Source organism: Chelmon rostratus, chromosome 15 (genome assembly GCF_017976325.1).
Source record: "Chelmon rostratus isolate fCheRos1 chromosome 15, fCheRos1.pri, whole genome shotgun sequence".
NCBI classification, from domain to species: Eukaryota; Metazoa; Chordata; class Actinopteri; order Chaetodontiformes; family Chaetodontidae; genus Chelmon; species Chelmon rostratus.
This window is the reverse complement of record NC_055672.1, coordinates 24,391,600-24,419,396: the sequence shown is the minus strand read 5'-3', so window position 1 is coordinate 24,419,396 and position 27,797 is coordinate 24,391,600. Positions and strand designations below refer to the sequence as shown.

At 40.4% G+C, this 27,797-nt stretch overlaps 1 protein-coding gene across 1 annotated transcript in view; it reads left to right on the top strand.

Annotated features, from left to right (window-relative positions):
* Positions 1 to 25,371, top strand: part of adck1 (aarF domain containing kinase 1) — a 77,066-nt gene extending 51,695 nt beyond the window's left edge. Inside the window, exons 7-11 of the mRNA XM_041954599.1 lie at positions 450 to 566; positions 7,433 to 7,582; positions 8,846 to 9,043; positions 19,387 to 19,580; positions 23,139 to 25,371. Of these exons, the coding sequence (XP_041810533.1) occupies positions 450 to 566; positions 7,433 to 7,582; positions 8,846 to 9,043; positions 19,387 to 19,580; positions 23,139 to 23,298 (819 nt within the window). The 3' untranslated portion in view covers positions 23,299 to 25,371. The remainder of the gene's footprint in view (positions 1 to 449; positions 567 to 7,432; positions 7,583 to 8,845; positions 9,044 to 19,386; positions 19,581 to 23,138) is intronic.
* The last annotated feature ends 2,426 nt before the right edge of the window (positions 25,372 to 27,797 follow it).

The following is a 27,797-nucleotide window of genomic DNA, read 5'->3' as shown; positions in this document are numbered from 1 at the left end:
AGTTGTGTGTGAACGTGTTTCTTGTTAGAAACATATCCAATCCAATTGTTAGCTTGCTTTTCTATCAATATATTTGTATCCATTCCTTCTTTAAAATTGTTTTAGTCTAATGAGGTTGGAGTTCAACAGCATTATATCAAATCAATACCTAGTATCCAGCCTGTTAATCAAAGTCAAATCCTTTTCAATACCATATTAAATCAATTTAAGGTTGTATACTCAATTTATTGTAATATTAAGGAAGATAAAAGCTTTGATAGAGATTTGGTAGGATGTGATCCTAAGTAATCCAATTGCTTTACCTGCATGGAAGCAGATCCAAAATAGAACCAGTTATCTGAACCCAATCATGCAATCTAATGCACACCTGTAAGCCAGCTTCACAAGGGAATGTGAATTTAGTGAAGAAATGATGGACTTTCTCAAGCCCTCTCCCTCTCTCTCAACAGGTCCCCATTATTCACTGGCATCTATGCACGAAGAGGATCCTGACCATGGAGTTTGTTGATGGCGGGCAGGTCAATGACAGGGACTACATGAAGAAACACGGCATCAGTGTCAACGAGGTACTCTCTGCTGCTCTGCCTGCTGCTCTGCCTGCTGCTCTGCCTGCTGCTCTGCCTGCTGCTCAGCCTGCTCTCTGTAAGGCTTTGTTTAGGTTACAGAAGCTAATAGTTTATTGACTCATAATCCAGGTGCTATCACACACTCACATGTGCACACGCACACTAACCGCTTGTCTACACAGCTCACGTAGTGAAAACGGCATGCAAGCGGTGGAAGCAGCAGCTTCAATGCTCTGTCAAGATGTGTTCAGACACGGTGTTGAGTGTAGGTCAGTGTATTAGCAGTGCTCAGAGTACAATACACAGTCAGTTCCACACATAAAATGGAGGTTATTTTCCTTCTTAATGCGTAAAGATATGCTCCAGGTCTAATTCACACACATACAGCACAAGTGAAATGCAAGCTGCTACGCGGCCTATTGGAGATACCTGTATTGTTACCTGTGCTGTATCTGTTCCATCACATTCACCTGAGTGCCGCTGAAAGGCCTCCTGTGCAGGTGTGCCATAATGGCACAAACTTCTTCCTGTGTGTGCTAGCGAGTGTCCTCACAAGGTTTAATCTCTGCTCTTTCATCCCTTTTCTGTTTTATGCCCCAGTGTTCTTGTGGCATTTGAATATTGAAAAGCTTGTGTGTGTGAGTATGTGTGTGTATGTGCGTGTACTGAGAGCTGCAGCTTTTACTTTTTTTGTTTTGATGCTGTATCATTACATCTGTAATGTAACAACTAAAATCACTGATAATATTACATTTAAAAATGATTTTAAGATTGCACTAATTAGATATAAATAGCTGAAGCTACACCTTTGAGTGTCAATGACAATGTTAACAATCAAAGTAATGATATAATAACCCTTGGCTCTGTGTCTGGGAGTCCTCTGCCACCAGATTTGGGCCAAAACAACTGATGAATGCATTGACCCCTTCTGACCTTACAACCCACTGCCTCAGAATGTACAACCAGCCGGTAACTCATTGCCTGAACACCTTATTTGATCAAAGGGTTAGAATCAAAATGCAGGTCTGCAGCCTGCAGCAAACACAGACTCACTCAAATTTGTGTTTATTTATTTGCCTTGTTTGGCTTATTTAAAAAGAGGCGCCTGGCCTCAATTGATCTGTTGTGTCTGAACGGTGGCTTGAAATGCAGTTACTGTACAGTTACACTTAATTCAACTATGTATCAAATATCAAAATCAAAATAGTTATATTTACTATAAATATATGATGAATCATCTAATCTTTTCACCACTAGTTTGTCATTTTTTCAACACCATCATACTAGTAGATTACATGAATACAAAAATACAGACAGAACCAGACGCTCAGTTTCCATATCAGGATTACCCACAATGTTTAAAAACACAATAGTAAGTAATGGCTCACAATATTGTTCTAATGTTTCATTATTACTTCCTTATTCATAGAATGAAGTAACTTGTAGTAAAAAGTTCTTGCTTTGATTGTTTTAATGACATATATGGTTATTTAATCTGACATGTATAGATGTACTGTCACTTTAAATATGGCTTTCATGTTTTGCTTAATTTTATTTTTAAGTCTTCAACAGCCCATCTGACTGTTCAGCTACCCACCCACACAACCAGACTGTAGTTTTTAAAAGTCACTCCCCAGTGTCGTTGGCGACTTACTTGAATAATACGTCCATACAAACATAAGCACATACACAGAGCGAACACGTCGAGAAGACGATGACAAATACACAACACACAATAAATCAAGCAAACAATACAATACAAACAATAAAATAAAGTTATTGGGCTTTTCACATGCACACGTACACATAAATCCACACAACCATATACACACTCAAATACAGACAGGGACACACTGTCTGAGCGCGAAGCAGTGATGATGAGTGTTATAAGACAGCTGATGAGATAGAGGACATAATAAAACTGACACACACACACACAGAGAACGACAGGATGGATAGAATTATTTGGTGGCAGTAGTGCATGCTGGACCCTGCGTCTGTAATCACAAGATGGATGAGGGCCCAAATAGACTTTCCTCTGAGCTCGGCCCCTTGGCGTGGCCAGAATGGACCAATGCTCTCCTCCGATTTTTGTGTATTCTCCCCCACGTTGGTGAGATGTAAGCTATGACTGCATGCACTGAATGGACTGCCTTCATAGAACTCAGAGGTACCAGTGTTTCAGTTGACCCTTTTGAATTTGTGACACATTATTTTAAACTGTTTTTTTGTCATTTACAAATCAAAATTAACAAGTTAATGTACCAACATCTTCAGGAATGTTTTACAGACTGCTGATATCACCCATGTGATCTCAGTGATAACCACACCTCACTGGTTTCACGGGCTTGTATGTAGCTATTGTTTTCTGTTGAGTGTCTATGTTGCGTTCCGTCTTTTTTTGTGGTTTACTTGCTTCTACCATGGGTAATGTGGTGGAAATATGTATAATAAAGAACAGTGACAAGGATCTGTCTTTCTGTAAGTTCATTAAGATCAGAACCTTAGTTCCCCACACATTTTTGTGTCAGCAATGTCAGCAGCTGATGAATTTGCATGATGATGATGTTGCACTGTTGGATCTGTTGGATCTATCCTAACATAACGATTAAGAAGGTTCCTGCCTTGATGTCCCATGTACACATCCCAAGGTTCCTTCAACACCTTTTTTCCATCCTTCCCTCACTTGCCTGTTGTCCCCTCTTGCAGGAGGTGCTTCGTCCTCTGTCTGACTTTCCACTGTCCCCTGTAAGTAATCTCTAACTTGGTGTACCAAACAACCTTCGATTGTGGTCTTGAATTCAGTTACCCATTCAGTGAGTTGTTTGCACTGCTCCTCGGCTACTCTTTCGTCCTTTCTATATTGTTCAACATGATACACTATGTACTCAGTAAACAATGGTCATTCCATCTTGATCAGCGTCACCATGCCATCCAGGCATTTCAGCTCTGGTTGTAGTGTGCTTTTCTTGACCATTAGCTCGACCAAGTTCTCTGCGGTCATGTTAGTGTTCCATGGGTTTCCTGTTTTTTTCTCCCATCGACACAGGAACATGTATGAACATCTGCAAACACTCATCTTCTTTTAGAACCTTCTCCTTAGCTTCGAGGGATCCATTTTCTCTGGATATTATTGATGAAGCACTGCCCATATCTGGTTTCTGAATCCTCCAAAACTGACATGGTCAACTGTGTGGCCTGTCACTGTGTGAACCAACCCTGCCTGGAGACGATCTCTTCTGCTGGGTGTTTTCCTTGTTGCTCTCCTCCAGAACCACTTTTCTGCTCCTTCTGACAGTTCTGGCAGTCTGCCTGCTAGTCCTTCCATGTACATAAATGACCACAACACGTACCGGGTCTGTCTTCCACTAGTTATTAGTGGAGCTATAGTGGATGTTTCATCTTCTTCCTCCAATCTTTCCCTCAACTCTCCCATTGACCTGTCCAACCTTTGCTGGTTCTCCTGCAGCATCCTTTCCTCTGCTCTGTTGTTCTCAATTTGTCTTGTACTTGCTTGTTCTGTTCTCAATTCATAAGTGCCCCCACACTAGTCTTGACGTTCCTGACTTGGAACCACCTCCCAAGTCCATATCATCTGAGGAATAGCCTTTTGGTGTTGATGCCCCACCTTGTTGCAGCATATCAACCAGGGTCGCTTTCAGCGTATGCCTTGGCAGCAGTTTTGCCAGATCCTTCACACTCACTCTCCTCTTCATAACAATCATTGTCTCGTCCACTGTCCTGCATTGATGGTTAGTGCTTTTGCAGGTCCCTCATGCTTTTACTTTTTCCTCCTGTTTCTTTCCCTAATGCCCTCAGGTAACCTCTCCTATCAGTTTCTGCCTTCAGGTTTGTGTCTGCCTGCTTCAACTCCTTCCTTAGATCTCCCTCCCTATGGAAAATGGTAAATGGATAAGCGGTCGTCCACTTATCAGAAGATTGGGTGACCTCGGCAGTCTACATGTCGAAGTATCCTTGATACTGAACCCCAAGTTGCTCCGGATGCTGTGCATTGGTGTGTGAATGTGTGTGTTAATACTCGTATTGAGCTGGTGGCCGAGCCACCATGTGTGAATGGGTGAATGCAGACTCGTGTTGTGAAGCGCTTTGAGTGGTCGGAAGACTAGAAAAGCGCTATATAAATACAGTCCATTTACCATAAAGCACTTTTCTAGTCTGCCGACCACTTAACAGTGCTTTCTATGCTTTGCAATCTCTGTAGCAGGAGGTTTTGAGTCCTCTGACCTCACTGTCATCTTAACACTTTTGATCTCCTGGGTATGGTTTTCGGTCTGGTTTAGGCCCTAATCACTGCTCTTTCTGTGTTCTCCTTTTTTCATTGATTTTCCAGTTCACTACTTAGTATGTCCGTCATTATCTTAACTGACTGACTGGATTTCTCTCCCCACCTCTGGATCTGCTTTTTGTGATATGGATGATGTTCAATTATCAGTTCAGCTGGAGTAGTTACTCTTTTGTCTGCCTCGCCTTTCTTCATGTTTCCCATCTTTGCACCCTGTATACTGTACTTGCTTCGCACAAACTCCTAGTAGGAATTTCTGGTTCCTCTTGTCCTGATCAATACTATTATTTTCTCTGCAGTTATTTACATTTTAAGATAAAATAAAAGATTAGATATACTTTTCCCCGCCGGGTAAATATGGGTATTCCAGGCAGCAGGTAATGGCAACAGAAATAGAGAAATAAAAAATAGTAAATACAAAATAAAAGCAGACTATATGTACATACATTTTATACAAAGGACTATATAAAAGAAAAACATGTGTAATATACTGTGTATGTATATATATATATATATATATATAGCCACAAAGCTAAAAGATACAAAGATAAAAAACTATAAGAACAATTACCCTAAAAATATACAGCCGAATATTCTGTAGAATTTCACAGACTTTGCACAAATAGCACATGGTGGATAAAGTGATGATAAAGCACAGTAAGAAATGTGTATATGTCACAGTAGAATACCATTATGTACTGATAGGTAGAGTACTCAGTGAGATTGGGGAAAAAAAGCAATACTGCAAGGTAATGGGTGTATTATATTCCGAACAAGGAATCCAGTGCTAAGTTAGGTAACGCTGAAGTTGAACACTCACACAGCTGTTGCGATGAAGGACCTGTGGTAGCGTTCCTTCTTACAGTGTGGATGCAGCAGTCTGTTACTGAAGGAGCTGCTGAGGGCCCCCACTGTGTCATGCAGTTAGGCAGTTAGTGGGACTGGTTGTCAATGATAGCTGTCAGCTTTGCTAACATCCTCCTTTAACGTACACCCTCAGTGGTGTCCAGAGGGCAGTCCAGGACACAGAACCTGCCCTCCTGAACTAATAAAACAGATGTCCTCTACAAGAAGGGCCAAAGTCTACTCCATATCCATCCTTTGGAGTGAGCAAGACACAAGTACATTTTATGGCACTGTGGTGGCATCTGTGATTTTCTACACAGTGGTCTGCTGGGGCTGTGGGAGCTCTGAGAGGGAAACCATGAATATTAGTTTTATACTGTTTTGTGTATAATGTGTAGGTTTTTTTAATCCCTTTTAATTCTCCATTTGCTCTTTTTCATGTCTCCTTTTGTATTCTTGCTATTCTTGCTGTCTATAACATCTTAAATTCCCTGGTGTGGGATCAGTAAAGTTTTTCTTATCTTATGTCCTACTAGAATATGAACTCATTGTAATTTTACATGAATCATTGACCAGTCTTACATATAAGAATCTCATAAAATAATATAGCAAGAACAAGAGTGTCTTGAATCGCACTTCTAAATATAATACTCATACTACTGTATGAAACTGTAAGCCGTAGCAGAAGCAGCAGTAGTATTACTCACTGTATTTTGTACCTTGCACAATTTATGGTGCTGTTGGTTACATCTAGCTGGCAGCTTGAATTATCAGTTGACAGCTCACACCTTGTCCTTTTGACTGGTTTGGAGCTTGCCCTTGGAACCACAGGGATTGCCAGAGCCGCAGGAACAGCCACAAAAGTGCTCTTGCCACATGACACAATCCTGTTAGGAGTTCAGGCTTGAGTAACTGTGCACAAAGAGAAGCGTCTACAGGAAACTGTATTCCCAATGAGCAGCAAAGCTAGCAGCAGTTCAATTATATGGCCATGGTCCAAAACTCACGTGGCCCAGGATACCCAATGCACTCAACCACTGGTGCCTAATTTCTAAAAGATTTGAAATTTATAAAGACAGCAAAAAGTCTTACTTTTCTCTTCTTTCTATTTATCACGCATCACATTTGTTGAATCCAAAATATTTCCCAATATTTCTTCTCAGATAGTTTAGTGTCATTATTATCAGTTTAGCATGGCCTGCTAGTTTTTCCCATTTTGCGTTACTGAAGAGAACAGCCTGGATTACTGATAGGACAATAGGGCATACACTAGATTAGACTGACAGCACAAGTCACGCTCTGTTGCACATACACACTGACCTTTGGATGAAAAAAGATCATCACAGGTCAAATATTTCATTTTTTCCCACAGTCGAAAGTAGTACACATTTTGAATGAATAAAAAGAATAAAACTAAAATAACAGCCTTAATTTTTAATAAATTCTCAACCTGTAGACAGCAGGAGATTTCAGTGATTTGAATCTATGAAGATTACACTTCAGTGCAAAAAAATGTGTCAGTGTGGATTTATATTTAAAAAAAATTAAGTGTGTTTGTTCCGTGATGTGAATGGATGATGGGTAACATTCTTTATTCCACACAAATTTTTTTAAATTGTTCAGTTTTGTGTGAGGTGATCATACTCAACACTATGTGCATAAATCGTTAATAAACCAGTATTGTCAGCTGAACACTTCTCTTTTGTCTTCTCAACAGATCTCTGAGAACCTTGGTAAGATATACAGTGAAATGATCTTTGTCCACGGCTTTGTTCACTGTGACCCCCACCCGGGAAACGTGTTGGTCCGAAAGTGTCCCCGGAGCAAGAAGACAGAAATTGTCCTGCTTGATCATGGCCTTTATCAGGTTGGAAGTCTCCAGGTTGCCTACAGAAAATACCATTTGTTCTAATATTGCAGTTCATTTTTCAGGCTGCTGGCTGAGGCCTTGAGTAAATAGGTAGAGCAGCAAACACACAGTCGAGATGCACATAAAAAAAACATGGATGCCACACACACTTTGACAAGCAGACACACACTTTTAGAAGAGCTACAGCAGGATAAAAGCTTTCTGATAAACAACTCATTTGATGCAGAGTGCAGTGTGCTGGGTTTGGATTAGTGCATCATAGCCTAAATCATACGGCTGCATATGTGCACTCTCATGTTTTACACACTCACAGATGCTCTTTGATTGTTAACACACTTGCTCCCACAAACACTTGCAGGCTGACACAGACATCCAAAGGTCTGACATGAGTTTTTTTCCTGCTTTTTCCTGTATTGATGAAGTGAATTTAGTGATAAATATGCAACTCCTTTATCTTCCCTCTGTCTACAGTGGCACCAACTTATTCCTAATGACTGATTTCAGCTGTAATTTTTTAATAGAATATTAATATTTTTTCTTTATTTACACACATTCATTTCCACTGTCATTACCAGTTGGCTACCACACATTGCGAATACATCTAAAGTGTTGTAGCTGGTCTGGAAATGGCAGAGGACTTCTAGGGGACTTTTGTTTTTTTGTGTGAGTGTGTGGGTAATTTACACTCTGCTGCTGGTTTCACACTTTTCCACTTAACAGCTGATGGCGCTGATAGTCCAGCAATGACAGTGAAGGCTGTTAGCAAGCAAACATAGACATAAACAAAAATTGGCTTTGTTTTTTGTGCAGAGAAATGCAATTTCACATTTGTTAAACTTAAGACTCTTCAGACTTGACGTGTTTCTGTGAGAAACGCTAAATGTAAAACCGTTTACCTGAAAACTCCACAGTGAAATAAGAATCTGCATAAAATGCTGTTTTACCAACTTGCTGTTGAAATGTACAGCAGTTATTTGAATATATGTACATTAATCACAAACGTACATCATATTTACATTTAAAAAAATTCTTAAATTAAATTATTACTAAGTTAGTATGAAGCTAAGACAGTAGTTAATAGTATGTACCAACACCTATTGCCTAAAACTAGTGCGCCTTAAATTTACATCTGTGCCAACTTATCTTTAAATTTTACAGTGATGATCTTCATGAGGGTGTGACATGCTGAAAATGTGCACATTAAAGTAGATAAAATCCTAACAAAAGACACTGAACCATTCCTTCTTGCCTCTGCTCCAGGTCCTGCAGCCAGACTTCAGGTTGGACTACTGTCAGCTGTGGCAGGCTTTGATTAAAGGTGACATGCCTGGGGTGGAGCGTTACAGCCGCAGACTGGGAGCTGGAGCTCTCTACCCGCTGTTTGCCTGTGTGCTCACTGCTCGCTCCTGGACTGCCGTCAATGCCGGCATCAGTTCTGTGCCTGTCACACACTCTGAGGTATGAGCTCACACACACATGTGTATGGTGTTTATTCAAACTTCAGTTATGTTAAATGCTTGACAAAGGTCCATAGGGTGCAGGCAGTGCAATAAACACCAAAATCTAAATAAAAAAAAAAACAATATTAAAAGAGCAAAAGAATAAAAGCAAACAAGACTAAGAGAAAAGCTAAAGCCTGGAACATTAGAAGCTGGAGGAACACATGATCAAGCTATTCTACAATGGGTCTACACTTGTGAAAGCAACAAGTCATCAACACAGCAATCAACATGATGCATGTAGTTGTAGTATGTGCACAAGTTAAAAGAGAACAGATCTGAACAGTAAAAATACATTTTGGATGGCAGTCACACTTGCTGATAGAGGGCTAGTCGTGACATCTGAACGGATTCAAACTGAAGTGTATCGGTTCCATCAGACAAACATGAGATGACGACTGAGACAGACTGGCTGAAATGCATCCGGTGTGGACAGTGTGGATATCTGGTGGCTGCTTCAGAACTTCTGTAAAACCGATATTGGCATGTAGGAAAAACATTTTTTTTATGAATTTGTTGACAGTGACCCTTTATACTTCAAAGGCATTTGGAATGCAAATTTTAGGGTTTTACAGAATACTGTCAGCATGTTTGCAGCTCATTTCTGATTTGTGTGGCTGCACTTAACTTGCCTTAAATTACTATCTTACAGCATGCCTTGTTATTTGTATTTTTCATTTATATTTTCTCAGTAGTCTATATTAACAGAAGGAAAACTGTCACGTTCTTCCTCCTGATTCACAAACTTTAGAGGAGAAATGAAAGAAATGAACAAGAAAAACAGCTTTTGCTGTTTGCACATTAAGACAAAGTAAATGACTAAAAATGTTTTATTAAATGTTAAATTTTGGTCTGTGAATTCCTCAGTCACAAGGCTTGGAGTTGTGGACATAAACAGCAACTACAAAACAGGGGCATTATGCAAGCCACAATTCCAGGGATGGGGGGATACAATTAGAGCAGGGGGCACGGAGGTCCATCCCCCCAAAGAAATAAAACAATGACAAAATTTGCAATTTGACATATGTTTAAAGGCTTTGAGGAGATTATTAAAACTTTTCAATTTCATCAGTTTTACTGGCTCAGTCAAGTTTTTTTATAAACACACATCTGTTGACTTCCTTTTGGTCTGGTTCAGTTTTTAAGGAACAGAGTTGGGCTATTAAGTGAGTTTGGCATTGCGACCGCATAGGGAATTTCATCTTCCACATTCATCACACTTTGCACACTGGCCCAGAAATCAGTTTCCCCATACACAACTATTGTAAAAGGGAGCAACTGTAAAACTCCTAATGAGTATAAAAAACCACCACGAAATGACTCTTTATTATCAGAATTAAATCCACACAGTCCAATAACATTTGGAAGGTATGATCCAAGTATTGTATCCCATGTATGTATATGGGGAGCCAACAGGAAGTCAGCCTGATCAGCCAGCGGAGGTCTCGGACATTCATACTCTCAACTGGCTCAGCGTGAGAGGGACACTGCTGAGTGTGCCGTATGGGCCCAAACACATGGAAGCATGAGGAAGCCTGCAGAGGCTTTTTCAGCGCCCAGTGAACAACATGACATTTCCCCTGTGCACAAAGCCAGCTCCATAAAGAAAGGTTTTTCTTAGTTTGGTATGGAAGAACTTGCCTGACCTCCACTGACTATGAGCCAGGGTTTATCACCCAGCATCAGCGATAGACCTCACTAATGGTTTTGTGGTTGAATGGGAGCAAAGCGCTGCAGCCAGATTCAACATCTGGTGGAAAGACTCAGACCTGAAGAGTAGAGGCTGTTGTAGCAGAATGCTAATGCCAATGTGCCTGGAGTGTCTATATACTTGTCCTCATGTAGTTTTAAAAGTTATTTTAGTAAATATGTCCACTCATTAAAGTGACTTTAATTTGAGTTATTAGGTTTTTCTTCAAGATAAGATTGTTTTTAGAATCTACCAGCATGGATCTGTTTTTTTTGTGTGTGTTTGTAAGTGTCCCATTACCCACAGGGGTTCCACAAAGCCATCTGTGCTCAAGAGAGAGTTTATTTATACCTCTCTTATGCAACATTTTGAAGCTGGCAAAAGTACTACACAACAGTCTGCTACAGTGAGCCACCCCCTCACTCATGACTGGCAATACAAGACAGAATTTAGGACCAATACATGAATAACTCCCTGTGTCTTTTCTGGTATTTCTGAAAATGAACTTACTGAATGAGCTTAATACTATCAAGCTGACCATGTCAACATGACAGTATTGTCAGTTCTGTCATAGTCTCACACTTACAAAGCTAAACACTTACATGCTAAACATGTTTCTACAAGCCTTCAAGTTAAAAGTACCATTTCGTGTCCCCTGCAGCCTGCAGTTTTGAACGAGAACAAAAATATACTGATGACGTAGCAATTCTTCAAGCATTAACCCTAAAAGTGGAGCTTGTCCTGAGAGTGGAGACAGGGGACAGGTCGCGGAGTCATTGAAATTTAAATAAGAATGATTCATCTTCCGGGCAGCAGAAATGTGGTGAGCACATTTCATGACTACCTGCCAATGACATTTGCCTATGAGCTGTCTCACATTGACATTTTGGCCTCAGTTTAGCATTTTACTGTCCCACACAGTAAAATGAGAAAGCAGCCTTTGGGCTGAACACTGGGTATGTAGGAATGGATGAAACATTCAGCCAGTTAACTGTATGCACCGTTGTGACTGACTTTTATAGTGTTATCAGTGATAAATTGTCAGAATTTACGATTGCAAATCAGCAGGTAAAAACAGTGATCGGTCAAGGAACTCAAGGCAAGATAAAGGAGTAAAAGTGATCTCAAAAAGTAGGTTGTCCACAGTTGTTTAAGCCATGGTGATGATCCCTACCTGGCCTTCAACAACTGAATAAGATAAGATAAGAACAACTTTATTAATTTCCAGATGGGGAAATTTTTATTTTAACCATGACCCTGAAGGTCCCCTAAATTTAGCAAAATAATGATACATCTAACCTAGACTACAACGTTCCCCCAACGCTGTTTGTGCCAAGTGTAACTACAGATGCGGAGATGAGATGTGATTTATTACGCTTTTGGAAGGCACTGACGAATGATGTCATCCTGCTGATAGTGGCATCAGATTGAAAAACGTGTCTGTCTGTATGTGTTTCCCTGGATCACATGGACAAACAAAGCATTTTGTTGTTTAAGCTGGAGGACTTGCTGCTGTAATGTTCTATTTCAGGTACATGTGGGTGGCTCCTGAGTTATCCCATTAAAGTGTGTAGCTGCTAGTTAGCACATGCAGTAGCAATGTTTTCCACAAGACAGCGTGGCAGGGTAAAAAGACTTGATCACCTTGATGATGCGTTGGAAGTGTGCTGGTGTGCACAGACACAGCTCTTAATCTAACAGCTCATTGAAACACACGCTCATGTGGCACAGCGCAAGAAAATCCACGTTTAGAAGGTGCTTTAGAAGGTGGCTTCAGATGAAAAAGAAATCACATCATGTCTCACATCATGAAAATAAACTAGACAGTTTTGGGGACTGGTTAGATTTGTGTTCATTCATCGATTGCCAGGTGCCACATTATTTGGGGATCAGACCAAAATTCTGTGTGTGTGTGCAAATATATGCGTTTTTTACCGTGCTGGTTGAATCCCAGTGTGAGAATGTGTGTTTGTAAGGTGTGCTGTTCTTCGTCCCTCTGTCTCTGACTTTACCTGAGATGAAAGCACTCCCTTCAATCTAGGCCATGTGTCTGTGTCATTTATATTCCCTGTATTCCACACACACACGCACGCACGCACACACACACACCCATTAGGCAGACTCTACTCTAGTGCCCTGTACTTGAACACATTTTTCGGTTGTGTAGCACTCTGCAGTTAAGAAGACATTTTGAGACATTTCTGAGGCCACAACCACTCATCTGCTTATCTTTCATCCATTCAGACATCGCCTCTCTTCTGTCCTACCTTGTTCTCTCTCTCTCCTCGTTTTTCCTCTCTATTCACTCTCTTATGCATGCATCATTTTTAAGTCCTGCTTCTAACAACTGATGATGCATTCCATTAGTGTTAATGCAATCACATGCACAACGCAAACGTTGAGTGCTTTTAGAGCCCTGGCTTTTTGCTGCCTTTCTTTCACATGCAGGAATATTTGTCTTTTGAATGAATGTTTCTCTTTTAAACATTGAAAACAAAGTAATTAGTCATAATCATAAATGTAACTAGGTGCTACTTCGACAAGTCAAGTGTGTATTTTGTCACATGTTTCCTGAGATGCTCCTTTGTTGTTAATCCAACCTCATCACTTCCTCCTGGTTTACCTGTTGTATTGATAAATTCAACATAATATACATTTCCACAGCACTAATTACATCAATACAAGAACAGAGTCATGTCATACGCACCACACTAAACCTCTCTTTTCAAAAGAAATGCCTTTCTCATGCACAAACTCCTGTCTCTCTTTGCAGTTTTTTTTTTTTTTTTTGATAGCTGTTAAACTGCCAGCAACACTTCCTCCACTGCACTGTAGAAACAACTGGAATGAATTAGTGAATGAAATAAGATGTGTGTTACAAAGTAAAACTCAGGGCAGCACAGTGATGAGCAGACTGCAGAATGTACTGATGGATGTATTAATAAACCAGGTGATCTACTACATGATCTTCCATTACAGCCTATGACGTAACATCTGTGTTTCTGTTGCACATGCACGCCATGTAGCCAACAAGCTACAGCTGTGTTTGTTTTCTAACAAGGTCATTAGCTTCATAATGTTATATTTAAGCTCTTTCTTTTTCTGTGCGAGTCCCCCAGAGATGGCAATAGTTTTATTTTTTCCAAAATGGTGTTCGATAATCTCACAACCACTTTGCTTGAAGCATACTGACCCTTAATGTTGGCCGGTAAGTTTATGTTCTTACCTGAGAAAATTGCCACGCTAGCAATCGGGCTGAACATCCTCATCTATACCAACCTCACACCTTAGCCAAAGGAAACATTTAGTTTACTGACATCCTCTCAAAGCAGTGAAGTGAAGCAAACCCTCAAAATTACTACCTAGTAATCAAGTAATCACTTAATACTGCCCTGAGTACAGTTGCATTTCCCTACTCTGCAGAGTAAACATTGTATTGATAATCGCAGATCTTGACATGACAGATTCTCACATTCTTCCTCTATCACTGTGTCGCTGCCCACCGTTTTCTCATGCCTGCTGTATGAAATCATCCTGACGACGCTCAAGTACCCGGGGGAGAAAAGAAAAATCACCAGCGCAGATTCCACCTCCCCCCAACTGCATTCCCTTTGCCTTTTGCAAGGCTTATTATCGCACTCATTCACAATACAATATGTCCTTATTGAAGCTTTCAGATGCAAATGAGAGCACTGCCGCCTTCTCTGTGTCCTGCTGACAGATGTGAGGCCTGCTAACCAACCTCCTGTAATTGCTACTAATTGTTATTCCCCAAGCAGGACTCAGCAGAGCACTTCAGAACACCCAGCCCCCAGTCATTTGGACTGGAGAGGCTGCGGGTTTGTGATGGTGTATTATATTGTGGGTATGTCTTCATCCTGGTAACTCTTAGTTTGGACTGTAAATGAAAAAAAATAGAAGTTGAGGTGCAGTAACTGACTTGGGAAGCTAGGAAGAGTTTGAAATGATTCATGGAAATAGGCAAGGATGGAATAATGCTACAACCCATATGTTCAGTGCAACTGTTGTGCATGAGCTAATTATGTTAGCATTTTAAAGGGCAGTACTCACTGCCAATACAGGAAGTGGTGTCACATTTATACTAAGTGGTTTACAGTGAAACAGCATGGTTGGGGGCTGATTCCAATGAGTAAGTGCAATGATGTGTGTAGGAGCAGTTTTAAGATAGGCAAATGCAAGGCATTAATTGGGCCAGTAGGGGTCACTATGCTGTCGGGTCATTGTCCTATATAGGTAGAAACCATCCTCCAGGTGACAGGTGTTGCTGGACGGAGGAGCAATACAGTTTTTGACCGCTGTGCCAGGACAGGCAACATGCTGTATTATCGTATCATATTGTATTAAAGTTCATTGTTTGGAGTTTTGTCCACCGGAAATGGAAACGAACCGTAAGGGTGAGCAAATAAAATACACAAAGCAAAGAAACAGAAGCCAGACTTTTGATTCATAAACACTACACAGCAGCATTACAGCAAGTGCGTCAACTACACTCATTAGCCCGTTCATGCAGCACCTCAGTGGCTTTAAGTTTAGGCTTAGCCGCTACAATGTGCTACTGGGACCATTAGATGCTGGCCCCAACACATTTGGGCTCCAGTTGACTCCCATTCACAAGCACCATTGTCTCTCTAAAAAAGCTAAGTCATTGATTTCCCCCCCAGTGATCTCAATCACTGGTGATCATCCTGGAAAGTATTTCACTATTAATAATATGTTGAGACTTATAGTTGGCTTTGATGTCCGCCACATTGTCTCACACTGACTCTCTGCCTGACTTTCAGAGCTTCTATTCACACAACAGACAGTACATTTGTTAAGATAATTATGTCTGTCATTGTTGTGGGTGTATGGTATTGTGCATGCTGGCTCACCGTCATACTGTCAAGATCTACTGGGACACTGAGCTGAACTGGGAATTGGACTGGGCCACCGTTAATATTATGAATAACACCTGTGCTTTTCCTGCCATGACAAGTCCAAATGTCTTGAATGCAAACAGCCTATACCAGGTGGGACTAAGGGTGTAGAGGACGGGGTGGTGGATGAACACCTACAGCAGTAAAATGCAACATTCACATGAATGCAGCAGTGATATCAATCCAGAAACATCATACATAATAGTAAAACACTGACAGGAATAATTTTACTACATAAAGAGTACTTTTCTATTGATATTTTTGAGTCAATTTTGCTGCTGGCATTACTTTCTTTTATTTAAGTAAGATTTTGATGGCAAAACTTCAATTACTTGTCATGGAGTATTTTCACAGTGTGGTATTGCTATTTTTAATTCGATAAAGGATCTGAATACTTACTTCACCACTGAGTATTACTATGGCCAAATCGTGGATATAGTATATCAACCACTACCACAGAAACTGTTGTTATACACTCGGATCGGTTCAGCGGAAAATTGGATCATATCTCCAGCTCGGGCAGTGAGTGACCACTACTTTCTACAGTGCAACATGCTGGATTGTCACACTCCACTCTGAAACAATGGAGAACGGGCCTCTGACATTATAGCATAGCCATTCTGGAGTGTTTCAAGTAGGACAAGTGATAATAAAAGAGTGGGCACACAATTCAAAATAATGGTGTATCAAAAAAGGCCCTTAAAACAGCAGAAAGGGGTACAATGGCATGACTAACGTTAAACCTGTATGACCATTTAGTCATATACATGCAGCTGTGTAAGCTAGTAAAGTGTCCACATAGTTTAATTTGGTCATAAGGCCCTGAATTAGTCCCTTGATTGTCTTTTTGAATCATCTGTCTCAAGTCAAAGTCAAGTCTCAAGTCACAGTCAAGTCTTTTATCAGTGTAAGTCAAGTCATGTGACGCGATTCCCCCGTCAGTAAGGTCAGAAAGACACCCATCCGTCGCCCCCTAACACCCACGGACCACATATTTTAAACGGCAGTCTAGCTGATCAAGCAACACAGATCTTGTTTTTAACATCTAATTATATTTAATTCTGCAGATAAGATTGTGATCATGAAAGAGTGATTTGATCGATTTTGATCGATTTCTCAGAGTAGTAGCTGTAGCTGTTGATCTGGTGAACACGTTGCCTTTATGCTTGGTCACATTTCTTTTTTTGTTCAGGTATGACTACAGCAGATGCAGAAAAATGTATGAGCCACTGAACTGTCAAATGGTCTGTATTAAAACACATCATAAGTGATCAGAGCAGAAGGAGACAGAACAGGTTCCAGCAGCAGAGTAACCAGTTAGTCTGTCCCACGGCTGAGCTGCTGATGTGTTGAGTGTGGGACACAACTCTTTTGTCTGCTCACTGTACACCATAAATATGTGTTTAGGGAAACCACCTTAATGCGCTGTTCTGGACACGTCTTTGTTGCACATACACGTACGTCTCATTTTTATTCATCTCAGTGTAGACTTAGTCTCACTTGGCTAACCATATTCTAACAGTGTTGTTCTGTCTCTGGGCTGTTGTTTCAGGAACAGACTGTGTGTCAGGCATATTGCTACATAAAGAACCTTGCGATTAATCTGAAACCACTTTTTAATTAAATTGTGTAATAAACATTTTTAAACATAAACACAGAGAAAAGTATCTCTGGTTCAGTGAAATGAAGAGGAAGAAAGAAAAGGACTCGTTTCTCTGGGCCAAGACAACCCTACAAGGCAGCCTCAATTACTGGCTGTAGCTGCAAGGCCCTCAACTGGGGACGTGAGTTTATCCCCAGGGTTATATTAGCAGTAGAGCAGCAAGAGGTCCAACCTACAGATACAGAGGATGATTCTTCTACAACGACACAAAAACATCACCATGAGTGACAAGCATCAACAACAGATGAAGACAAGAACGACTTCAGCATCAACATCACTGGACAAGACTGTGAGCCACAGACAGGGTGATAGCATGCTATTCATCTGACGACATAATGCATCAAACAAACACTTTCAAAGTATTTTTGGTTTTTCTGTATCACTGAGATGAAATGGCCACTCTAACTGAGTCCTAACTAAGCAACATTTCTCTAGGAAATAGCTTGCTGCAAGAGACACTGCATTTACCACCAGATTTAACTGGAAAAACAGAAATAAAGCTGCACAAATGCAACCCAGACTCCAAAAAAGCTGGGATGCTCTGTAAAATTTGCAAATGAAAACACAGTTCATTTGCAAATCATACTGTCACCTGTTACCAGTGAACTTTAAAAAGGATTAGATTTAGTATAGCAAGAAGAATTTGTGAGAGCATACTGGCGTATCATTCTAAAACGCATTGTGGTAACTGCCGAGTTTCTTCCTCCCTGAGGACATCCCTTCCATGGCAACAGCCTTTTTGCCACAAGGTGATGTGCAAGAGCTGACACAATGAAGCTTGATTAGCTTTATTAACAGAGAAATATAAAACAAGCACATTGTTTGTGTTTCTGTTCAGAGTTTTGGATGACATAACAAGGGATTTCTCCAAAATTGTTTCCAATTAACTCATAAATTCAGTTATTTAGTTCACTCCTGTAATGTCCTGTGTAGACTATATACCCCCTGGTTTCATCTAAAGATTGCTAAATAACATTTTTAAGCTGCCAGTCCACTTTGTTCCATGACTAATAGTGTAATGAAGGCCTGTTGATGTGCAGCATGGAAAGGCTTTGAAGTAGAGTACGGCAGGACCCTGACACTGACATGGAGAGTCAGCAGTTGTCTTCTATATCAAAGAGAACAAATAATCGTCATGGAGGCAAACATTATCCCTCTGTCTCTCTTCTTCATACATCATTTCTTTTTTCAGTGGCGTGTCATTCATAGTTTGTTAATAATTCTGCTGAGGAAAATGTCTTCCTTGAATCCCCTCATCCCTCTCCTGTACTTCTTTCTTTATTTGTTGTTTCTTCTTTCTCTCAGAGTTATTGAGAAGGACATACAGTAGACAGGCATGTCCATCTAAACACACACCAACACACTACCTCTGTTATGCTTTCACGCATGCGCACCACAATGAGCACCAGATCTCACTTTTCAGTGGCATAACAGGAATTGGGCATGCTTGTCATCACGGAAACAGATCATAAGATTGTTGTTTTTGCAACTTCATTGATATCTGCCACCTTACATCTCCACTCTACACTGTTCTAAAGGCTAAAAAAAAAACATAAAATATATATGAAAAATTAAATTGTCTAACATAAATGAAGTGTAACAAAATGACAACTCAGTATAATTATTAGGTATTATAGAAATTATTTTGTTAAAATAGCTAGAATTATAGTTTGAATGCACAAAGGTCGGTAAAGAACCTGTACCTGTTTGTGAAGAATCCTTTACACTTTAAACTCCCCACACCACACATGAACACACCATTTGGGTTAAATTGAGCTAATCTATGCTAAAAATTTGAGGTCGGCCAACTCCTCCTCATGTACATACTAATAAAAATAAAAAGGCACACACCGTATTTTGTATTGCCCAAACAGAGTTGAGTCTGTTCATCCAACCAGAAGACATTCAGTCAGCCAAAATGAGTGAAAATGTCACTGTAGGTGTACAGGGCCTTTGACTTGTGTGTAATTTAATCAGTAACGCGATATCTTACTGTCTGTGTCCCTTGGCAGGATGTTGAGATACGGACCAATGCAGCGCTCTATCTGCCCCAGATCAGCGAGCTGTTGAACCGAGTGCCTCGTCAGATGCTGCTGCTGCTGAAGACCAATGACCTGCTGAGAGGCATTGAAACCATCTTACAGACCAGAGCCTCCTCCTCGTCCTTCATCAGCATGTCCCGCTGCTGCATACGCACCATAGCCAGGTCAGGAAGATTGTAGTCTTTTTTTGTTGTACCTGGGAGAAGGGGGTTTGCATTTTTGCTGGCATTTAGTCACATTGTCTGAATTCAGTGATATTCTGCAGGCTGGTTGGAAGCTTTGGTGGCCTTGATGTGGCCTGTGGGCGCCCAGTTTACAATTACTGGTCCCGGAGGTGAATTTGTTTACCAGGTCTTTATAGTTTTTTATTTCCCACACCAAGGCTTTATATGGTAATAGTGAAAATGTAGGCCTTCAAGGATTTTTGTGAATGAATTTCAGTCTGCGGGAGTCGGAGATTCAGAAACTGAATGGTGACTTAAGAGGAAACAAGTAAGAAAATGATTAATGCCTCAACCTGCTGCATGTGTAGCTGGTGGAGACTGTGGATTTACACATGGTGTATCTGCTTTAGTCAACAATACAGGAAGCTACATCTTCATAGTGTGAAGTGTGGGAATGGAAAAGCAAGAGCTTTTGTTTTAATTTCTACTGATTGTTAAAGTCACATTCTTCTTCATGTCCGACACCCCTGGTGATTGTATCAGAAGAAGTTAGAAGAAGTTTTGTCTCATCAGAGTCTTTTGACCATTGTTAGTTTATCATTGTGCTACAGTTATAGAGACATTACACTATGTTCCAGTCTACAGTGAAACATAAAAACCTTTCATGAGCCTCCTCGAGGAACTGTTAATAATATCCTTCGGTTTCAGAGATGTATGCATACATAGGGGAATGGTGAGACAGGAAATGCGTCACAACTGAACAAACTGAGACAAACTAAGCTGACAACTAAACGGCTTTGGAATGGAAATTGAATTTTGATAGCATAGGTTGGGAGAGGAGAGATGTGTGCTGTCACTTCAGCTCCCAGCTGAAGGCTGGAGGACAGGGCTCTGGACACACAGCGTCTCTGCCTTGCCTGGTGCCATACTGCTGACAGTGGTCGAGCTTGTCTGCATAAGCACATCTCATAAAATATTAACCAACTGTGGTGTCATGTGGAGTAATGTAATACAAGTACCAAGGGATCCTGCAGTGCTACCTCACTCTCACCCTTCAACTCAGCATTCTGTACTCACAGCAGTTCCATGAGTACAGAGTGGGAAAACCACTGTGTTCATGTGCTGTCGCTCTTCTCATTCATGAAGCACCTTCTTATGTTCCTGATCATTCTAAATGCAAAATAAATTAGATCAAGATCATTATCTGCCTGACTGCCAGTGCTTTTCTGTGTTAGGGCTTGACATTACGTTTTTAAGGCACTTGTAAATTTAGCAAATTTATTTTTCACTTGTCAAGCAAAAAAGTCACTTGTCAGGTAAAAATAACAATAATTTTCTTTTTGTTCGAGAATTCAGAATTCAAACCGTCAAAAGCATCCAGTGTCAACATATAAAAGATTACATTTCTAAATTTTATTTGATTATTTTTATACGTAACATTCTCACCTCAACAAATCATATTCTTGTGTATAACACATATACAGTGTATCATACAGCATATACTTGTATGATATTTTATTCAAGTTTATGCTGTATAAAGTATATGCTGTACAAAGCAAATACCTGAGTACAATATGACACAGTATATGCTGTATATAGTGTATTATATTGTATTCGAGTAAAAGTAAAATTAACAATATAAAATTGCACTGAAATGAAGGCAAGAAGTTGGTCAGTTAAAATATACTCTGTGTAAATGTTATTGCCTTAACATTTTTTAAAAACGGCAATATACGTATAATCAAGTAAATTAAAGAACACGTGAAATAAAATCCATCAACATATCAAACTTGTAAACTTGCCAGAAAACAGTATGAGACTCAGATGATTACATGAAAAGGAGCAACAATAAATAAAACAGCTATGGACACCACAGTGAGTGCAATCAGCATTATGAGGGTACAGAAGTTTACCAGCCACTGTAACAACAGAGTGAAACATCACCACGGCAGATAACACAGTATGATGCCGCTGCAGCCCACAAACACATGTGAACGCTGTAAAGACCACTAGGCAACACACTGGTTGTTGACCTTTTAGCCAGGTTGAATTAATGAGACTTTTTTTTCATACTTTTGGTTTCCCTCTCAGTACTTCTCTTGGACTCTGCTGTAGGTGTTTACAAGAGTTTGGACCCTTAAATTCTTTCTGCTTTCGAGTCTTAGAACTGCTGCACCCCAATATATAATCCCTCTTTTTCTTACAGCTGATTCAGTGACTGAGTCAGTGAGAGCAAGTGACAATGCTCCAGGTTGGTGCTTAGCTAACATTATTGATATTTAGTGAATTAAACAGTCAACAGTTGTCAATCATTTTGGGTTGCCCTCCAGCAGAGGCTGCCGTACAACAATTGGCCAGGCTTTGGAGCCTGAACATCACCACCAATGTTCTTTTGAGGTAAAATGTTTCAATTGAGAACATTTCCTGCTTCGTTCAACAGGTCATGTCAATTTCTCTTCCTTACCCTCCAAATATTCCTTTTGCTCCAGACAAGCGGACAAGCCTTGATGTGTGCCCTGTGTGCAGTCTGCACATTCTGCCTCTATCTGCATGGGTTCCCACTTATTGCCCTGTAGGAATATCTTGAAAAGTTCAATCCATTGACAGATGTTGTCTCTTAAGAAAGGAAATTGTTGAAATCTTTGATTGTTATTTCACATATGCTAACACTTTGTGGGACTGGATTATTCATCTAAATTCTATAGACCTTATTAATTTAGCAGAAACTAATGCGGAACATGCTAGATATGCTAGATATGAGCACATACCCGTATAGGCCTGTCTCTAATGTATGCCGTCAAATAAATAAATAAAAAATCCTTGTAAATCCAGACCCAGCACTGTTATAGACTTTACTATAATGTTCCTCAACTCCTGGGTTTAGGTAAGAAAGCTGGGCAGTTTATGGTAATATCAACTCATCTGATGAGCACACGTTTGGAAAATTAAAAACAATGTTTCCCTTTAGAAAAATTGCCTTGGAAACTTGATAACCTAACCCAAAATGCACGAGATGATGGAGGCTGAATTCCCACAATAGTGCAGGAAATGACCTACGAACCTCTGATGAGCATCACCAGTATTAGAATGAGAAGCAGTTCAGAGTATTTGATTGCAAAATAGAAGATTGATTTAGGACACTGAACGCAATGTTCCTATGATTCACATTACACCAGTTAATATCAGAATAGGAATCAATTCTTTGCCCTGTCTCTGGATGGACAGAACAAACCACATCATGGTAGATACAGAAAGCTATCAGGAACTCGGTGGTGACAGTCTCACAAACCGGCAATCTGCATATGACTGCAGTGGCGTTTCCGCAGTGATGATCTTTTTGTCAAAGTTGATGAGGAATGATGAGGCTCATTTTTTAAAATCTTGCCATGCAAGATTTTTTAATGTGATGAGTGGATAATGCTTTATTCTTTCACGCTGTAACAGTCCTATCCACGTCTTCTTAACTGTTCCAAAATTGTGATCATTGTTGTTTTTTCAAACTCATGACCATGCCTGACCCCTGACTCTCTGTCTCTCTTCTGCTGCTCTGGCTGACAGCCACAAGAGGAGTAAGGCTCAGTCCAGGAGGAAGCGTCTGCAGATCATGCTGGCGGAGTCTTTCAATCTGTGGAGACTCACAATTTATGAACTACTTCTGTGGGTGAAGGGCTCCAAGTTGGTGCACTGGCTCACTCCTCTGCTGTCGTTTCTGCACTGAGAAACATCTGGACGTCACACTGGAACATGAAGAACCGGCTGCAGCTGTTGGCTCTCGAGGGCTTTATAAAAAACTGCATATTAACACATTTTGAATATGTGCCCATACATTAACACACACATGAATAACTCTTTCGGTACATACAAGAACACACGATGCTCATGTCTTTGGACACCAGGAACAGGTATGGCTGCTGGTAGTTGTTTTGATCACAACTTTTACTATTTGTGCCGTCGGCAGTGTTGAGATAAACTATTTTCTCACAATTGTTACATAATTGTATGTATAAACTTGAGTGTGACGTAAGTCATTATCTTATATACAGTAATACACCATGCACCTGCACAGAGACCAAAACCTGTGCTCACTGACTGTATCATGAAACATGTGCTATAGCCGGAGACCTAACTGAGAAGTACTGAGCAGCTGGACAAGCTGTAGTTTGTCAAGAAATACTTCCAGCACATAACCCCCCCCTGAAACCACAGACTGTGTTTCAAGTCAAAAGCTTCGAGGTGATAGTGGACATATATTAAAGAGGCAGAGGACAGAGCCAGGCTATCTGTCTTCCCTGCTTTCACTCTTTATGCTAAGCTAAAGCCAACCATGTCCTGACTTTAGCTCTGTACTTACAGTGCAGACATGAGATTGATATTCATATTCTCATCTCGCTTTTCAGAAAAGCAAGGCATTCCCATGTTCAGAACCGTTCCTGTTAGTCACAACCATGAGAAGACTGTGTTTGATATCCCAGAATAATATGATTCAGTATACATGACCATAGGATGATAGGGTCATGTGCAAACTTTTAACGAAGGCTGAAGATCTCAAAAACTTGACAGCTTATGTGCCATCTTAAACATAACAGTGTATTAGGCCACCCTAAACACCATCATACAATTCACCCCAACACGCAGAAAAATGACTGCCACACCAATGGAGGCTGAAATAGACCATTAGAAAGAAATAAAACGAACAAGTAGAACTGTAAAACAATGAAGCAGCCACATACCAGATCAGTTAGCAAGACAGCTGGATAGGTAAGACATTCATACACTATGACAGGTATCCAGTCCACTGACAAGCATGCAACAGGTACAGATGGTCGCAGGGTACAGTTCACCTCCATCTCATGACCAAAGACCAAATTCAGGCACATTGCGTACCAGGTGATCAATTCTCCCAAAACGCAGATAATACCCTCATGTGAAGTAGGATTAGTTGAAATATGAGAAGACGTTTTTGAAGTCACTCCAGATGTTATCTGTAGTGCAATCCTGGTAGTATTCCTGCCTGAAGACTATTCACCATGGATTCTACTCCTCAAACATACATATACCTCAGGACTTGTTTTGTCCACTCAGTAAAAAGTTTGTTATGTGTTCGTTTACACCATAAACTATGTCATAAAGAAAGAAAAGAAATAGGAAAGGGGCATTGTGGTTTAACAGAAGCTGCGTGCTGAAGCTACTTGACCAAGGTGACTATTTCTTCTGCTGCTTACAATCTTTAGTCAAGCTTGGCTAAAAACAATGTATGCAATATTGTGTAATGCAACTACAAAATGCACATTTCTGAACAAATGAAACTGTTCTAGATGAATAGCATCAGAGAAAACTGGATGTACCAGGTCCAACACATCCACATTACTAATCTCAGAGGCCATATCTCTTCTTCTCATGGAACAAACACTGTATGAGCACACAAATAGTTCCAAAATGAGTTCCAAAAGACTACAATGATATCAGTGTACTGAGTCAAACCGTTTATTTATTTTCATTATATTTCCTGTCTACAATTTAACATTCGTTAAGATGGTGGCATGTTACAAGTTCTCCTGTGTTATTTCTTTTTGTTGACATCACATCCAGCCTCTTACTTTGAGTTGAAATAAGCACGTAGAAACAAAATGGTTGGATGTTTCATCATTTCAAAATAAATAGCTTAAAAGGAAGTAAAAATGTAAGAAATCATGCGTACAGTGTCATTTATTGCAGCCCTGTTTTACATCTTCTGACATGTTTGAGGAGCCATAGGGTGCTCAGGAGTTCACTGTTGGACAGGGTTTGTCAGTTTTGAAGAATATTACAGTGATGCTTGTCACAGATTTTTTTATTTTCAGAAACCAGCTGGAGATCCTGGTCAGCCAAGTGCAGCTGAACAGAGCTGGTCCATGGGACAGGGTTAACTGAATATACAGTATGGTTTAATCTGACCTTGTTCAATTCTATTCACACCAACAATCTATTGCTACTTTTTGCCATGGCTGGCTATTTATTGTGGTTAATGGGCATTAATAATTTGTTACTAATACAGACCTTGGGTTTGTTTTTACTTATTAAAAAGTATGAGATTCAGCAACCAGTGGCAATCCCATATCTCCACAGTCTGGCACTGAACTCTATCCTCCAAGATGACAACGCTCACTCCCTCAGAGCGGGGTTTATCAGACACTACCTCCAGACTTCGGGAGTGGAGAGGATGGAACGGCCTGCCAGCAGTCCTGACCTCAACCCCACTGAACACTTGTGGGATCAGCTTGGGTGTGCTGTTCATGCCAGAGTGACCAACACAACCACGTTGGCTGACTTGCGATAAATGCTGGTTGATAGTTGAAATCTCAACAATAGTTGTTGAGATATCTCAGTCTGAACTCAACTGCAGCCCCAACCAACCGACATTGCGATTCCAAGATTTCAAAGACTTTGAATAAGAAGCTAAGGGAAAGGTCTTGGAAGAAGAACAGTTTGTCTGCCTAAACATAAACAAAATAGAATAAATGGCTTTTAACGTGTATTCTTTTTTTTCTTCTTCTGAGATTCAGCCCTGATCTTAAAATCCAGCCTCACAAGCGTTAATCCCTACAGCAGCCAATATTGCAGACACACTCACGACTCAGGCTGTTGATAATTTTGCCTCTCTGTGCAGTTCATCCAGCTAGGGTGCATAATTGCAAAAATGTCCAAAAGGAGGAAAGAATTTCTCGACCACAAGTTGGACACCCAAGTCAGCATAATTGGTATTTTAACAGGAATTTGCAATGCCCTGTCAGGTGAGTTGAAATTAGTTTCAGTCTTGTTGGCTTATCTTCTACATGTCAGGGGTACATTTTCTACAACCATGTTGTGAATCTGTGGATGTGGATGTGGAAGCATGTAAGCATGTGCTCACTCAAAATACAAACTCTTGCAATATTTTTTTCACATCTGTTTTAGTGATAAAATATACATTTTCTGTATCATCAACACACAAAAGGCTTCCACTGTCTCACAGAGAAGTAAGTCTTTTCTTTGTATGGTGTGTGTGTGTGTCTGATGAAGAGCGTGATAGCAGCGGATGTGTAGAATAGGCTTGGTGTGTGTGTGTGTGTGTGTGCTAGCCACAGGAGGACCATCCATCTTTATCACACAAAGCCACCCAGGCCTGGCATGGCTAATAAGAGCAGCTCTCTCTTTCAGTCTCAGAAAGAGAAAGAGTGAACACTTTGACAACCCCGCTCTCCACCCTCCCTCCAGGGAAGTGGTCTGGAGGAGGATGAAAGGTCACACACTCACATGCTGAAGTCAGAGCATCTTCAGAAAATGTGTTTAGACAAACATTTATGGTGCTCAGTAGTTCTGGTTATCCAAATTCATATTGGGCCCTAGAGGATCATTGTGTGCACAATAATGGACAAAACTATGAAAATGAAAGTCTGGTTATAGAATTAGCTCTATTACTAGCATCACCAACACAAGTGGAACAACATCAAGCTGGGCTTGTATGGCCAAACACAACTATTGCTATTGATGGACACTTTGCAGCCAGTGCATACAGCAGACTATTATTAGAAATATACAACCGCTTCTCTCAGTATAGCCTCACTAAAGAGAACTAAAATATAGGACAAAACCCATACAACTGAACAAAAATGGCCAACAATTGATAAAAAGTCAATGCAATATGTATTATTAAGATACATAAATCAAACGGTCTCTCATTTCTTTTAGAATTACTACATGAAGTTTTCCACAATCTGCCCTAGGTCTGACTTCTCTGCTCCTTCATGGTAAGTGCATAATTGGATCAGTCCACTCATTATAATTTTGAGCTGAGAATAGTAGCTGGCAGTCACAACTGTGACAGGAATTTTATTAAATTGTAGAAAAGCCATGCACACCACAAGTCCACGCTGGATGATCCAACATGAGCATTTGAGCTAATACAACACTGAGGGTGCTTTCAATCAGGGTCACTTGGTATTCTTCCCAGTTAGTGCATTAAATCAGTGATTAATGAGAGTAGCTGAAACCTGTTTTTCATTATATCTATATCGAGGTATACTATTGGTAACCATAACTATAACCTGTGATGTTGTCATCCTTAATTTTTTTGCATTGTACATCTGTGTGTGTGGCTGCACCCCTGATGCACTCACTGGAGGGGACAGGAGTTCAGTCTGTGGGGACTGGTAGCTGGAGAGCCTACCTCCTGGGCACTGCCAAGGTGCCCTTGAGCAA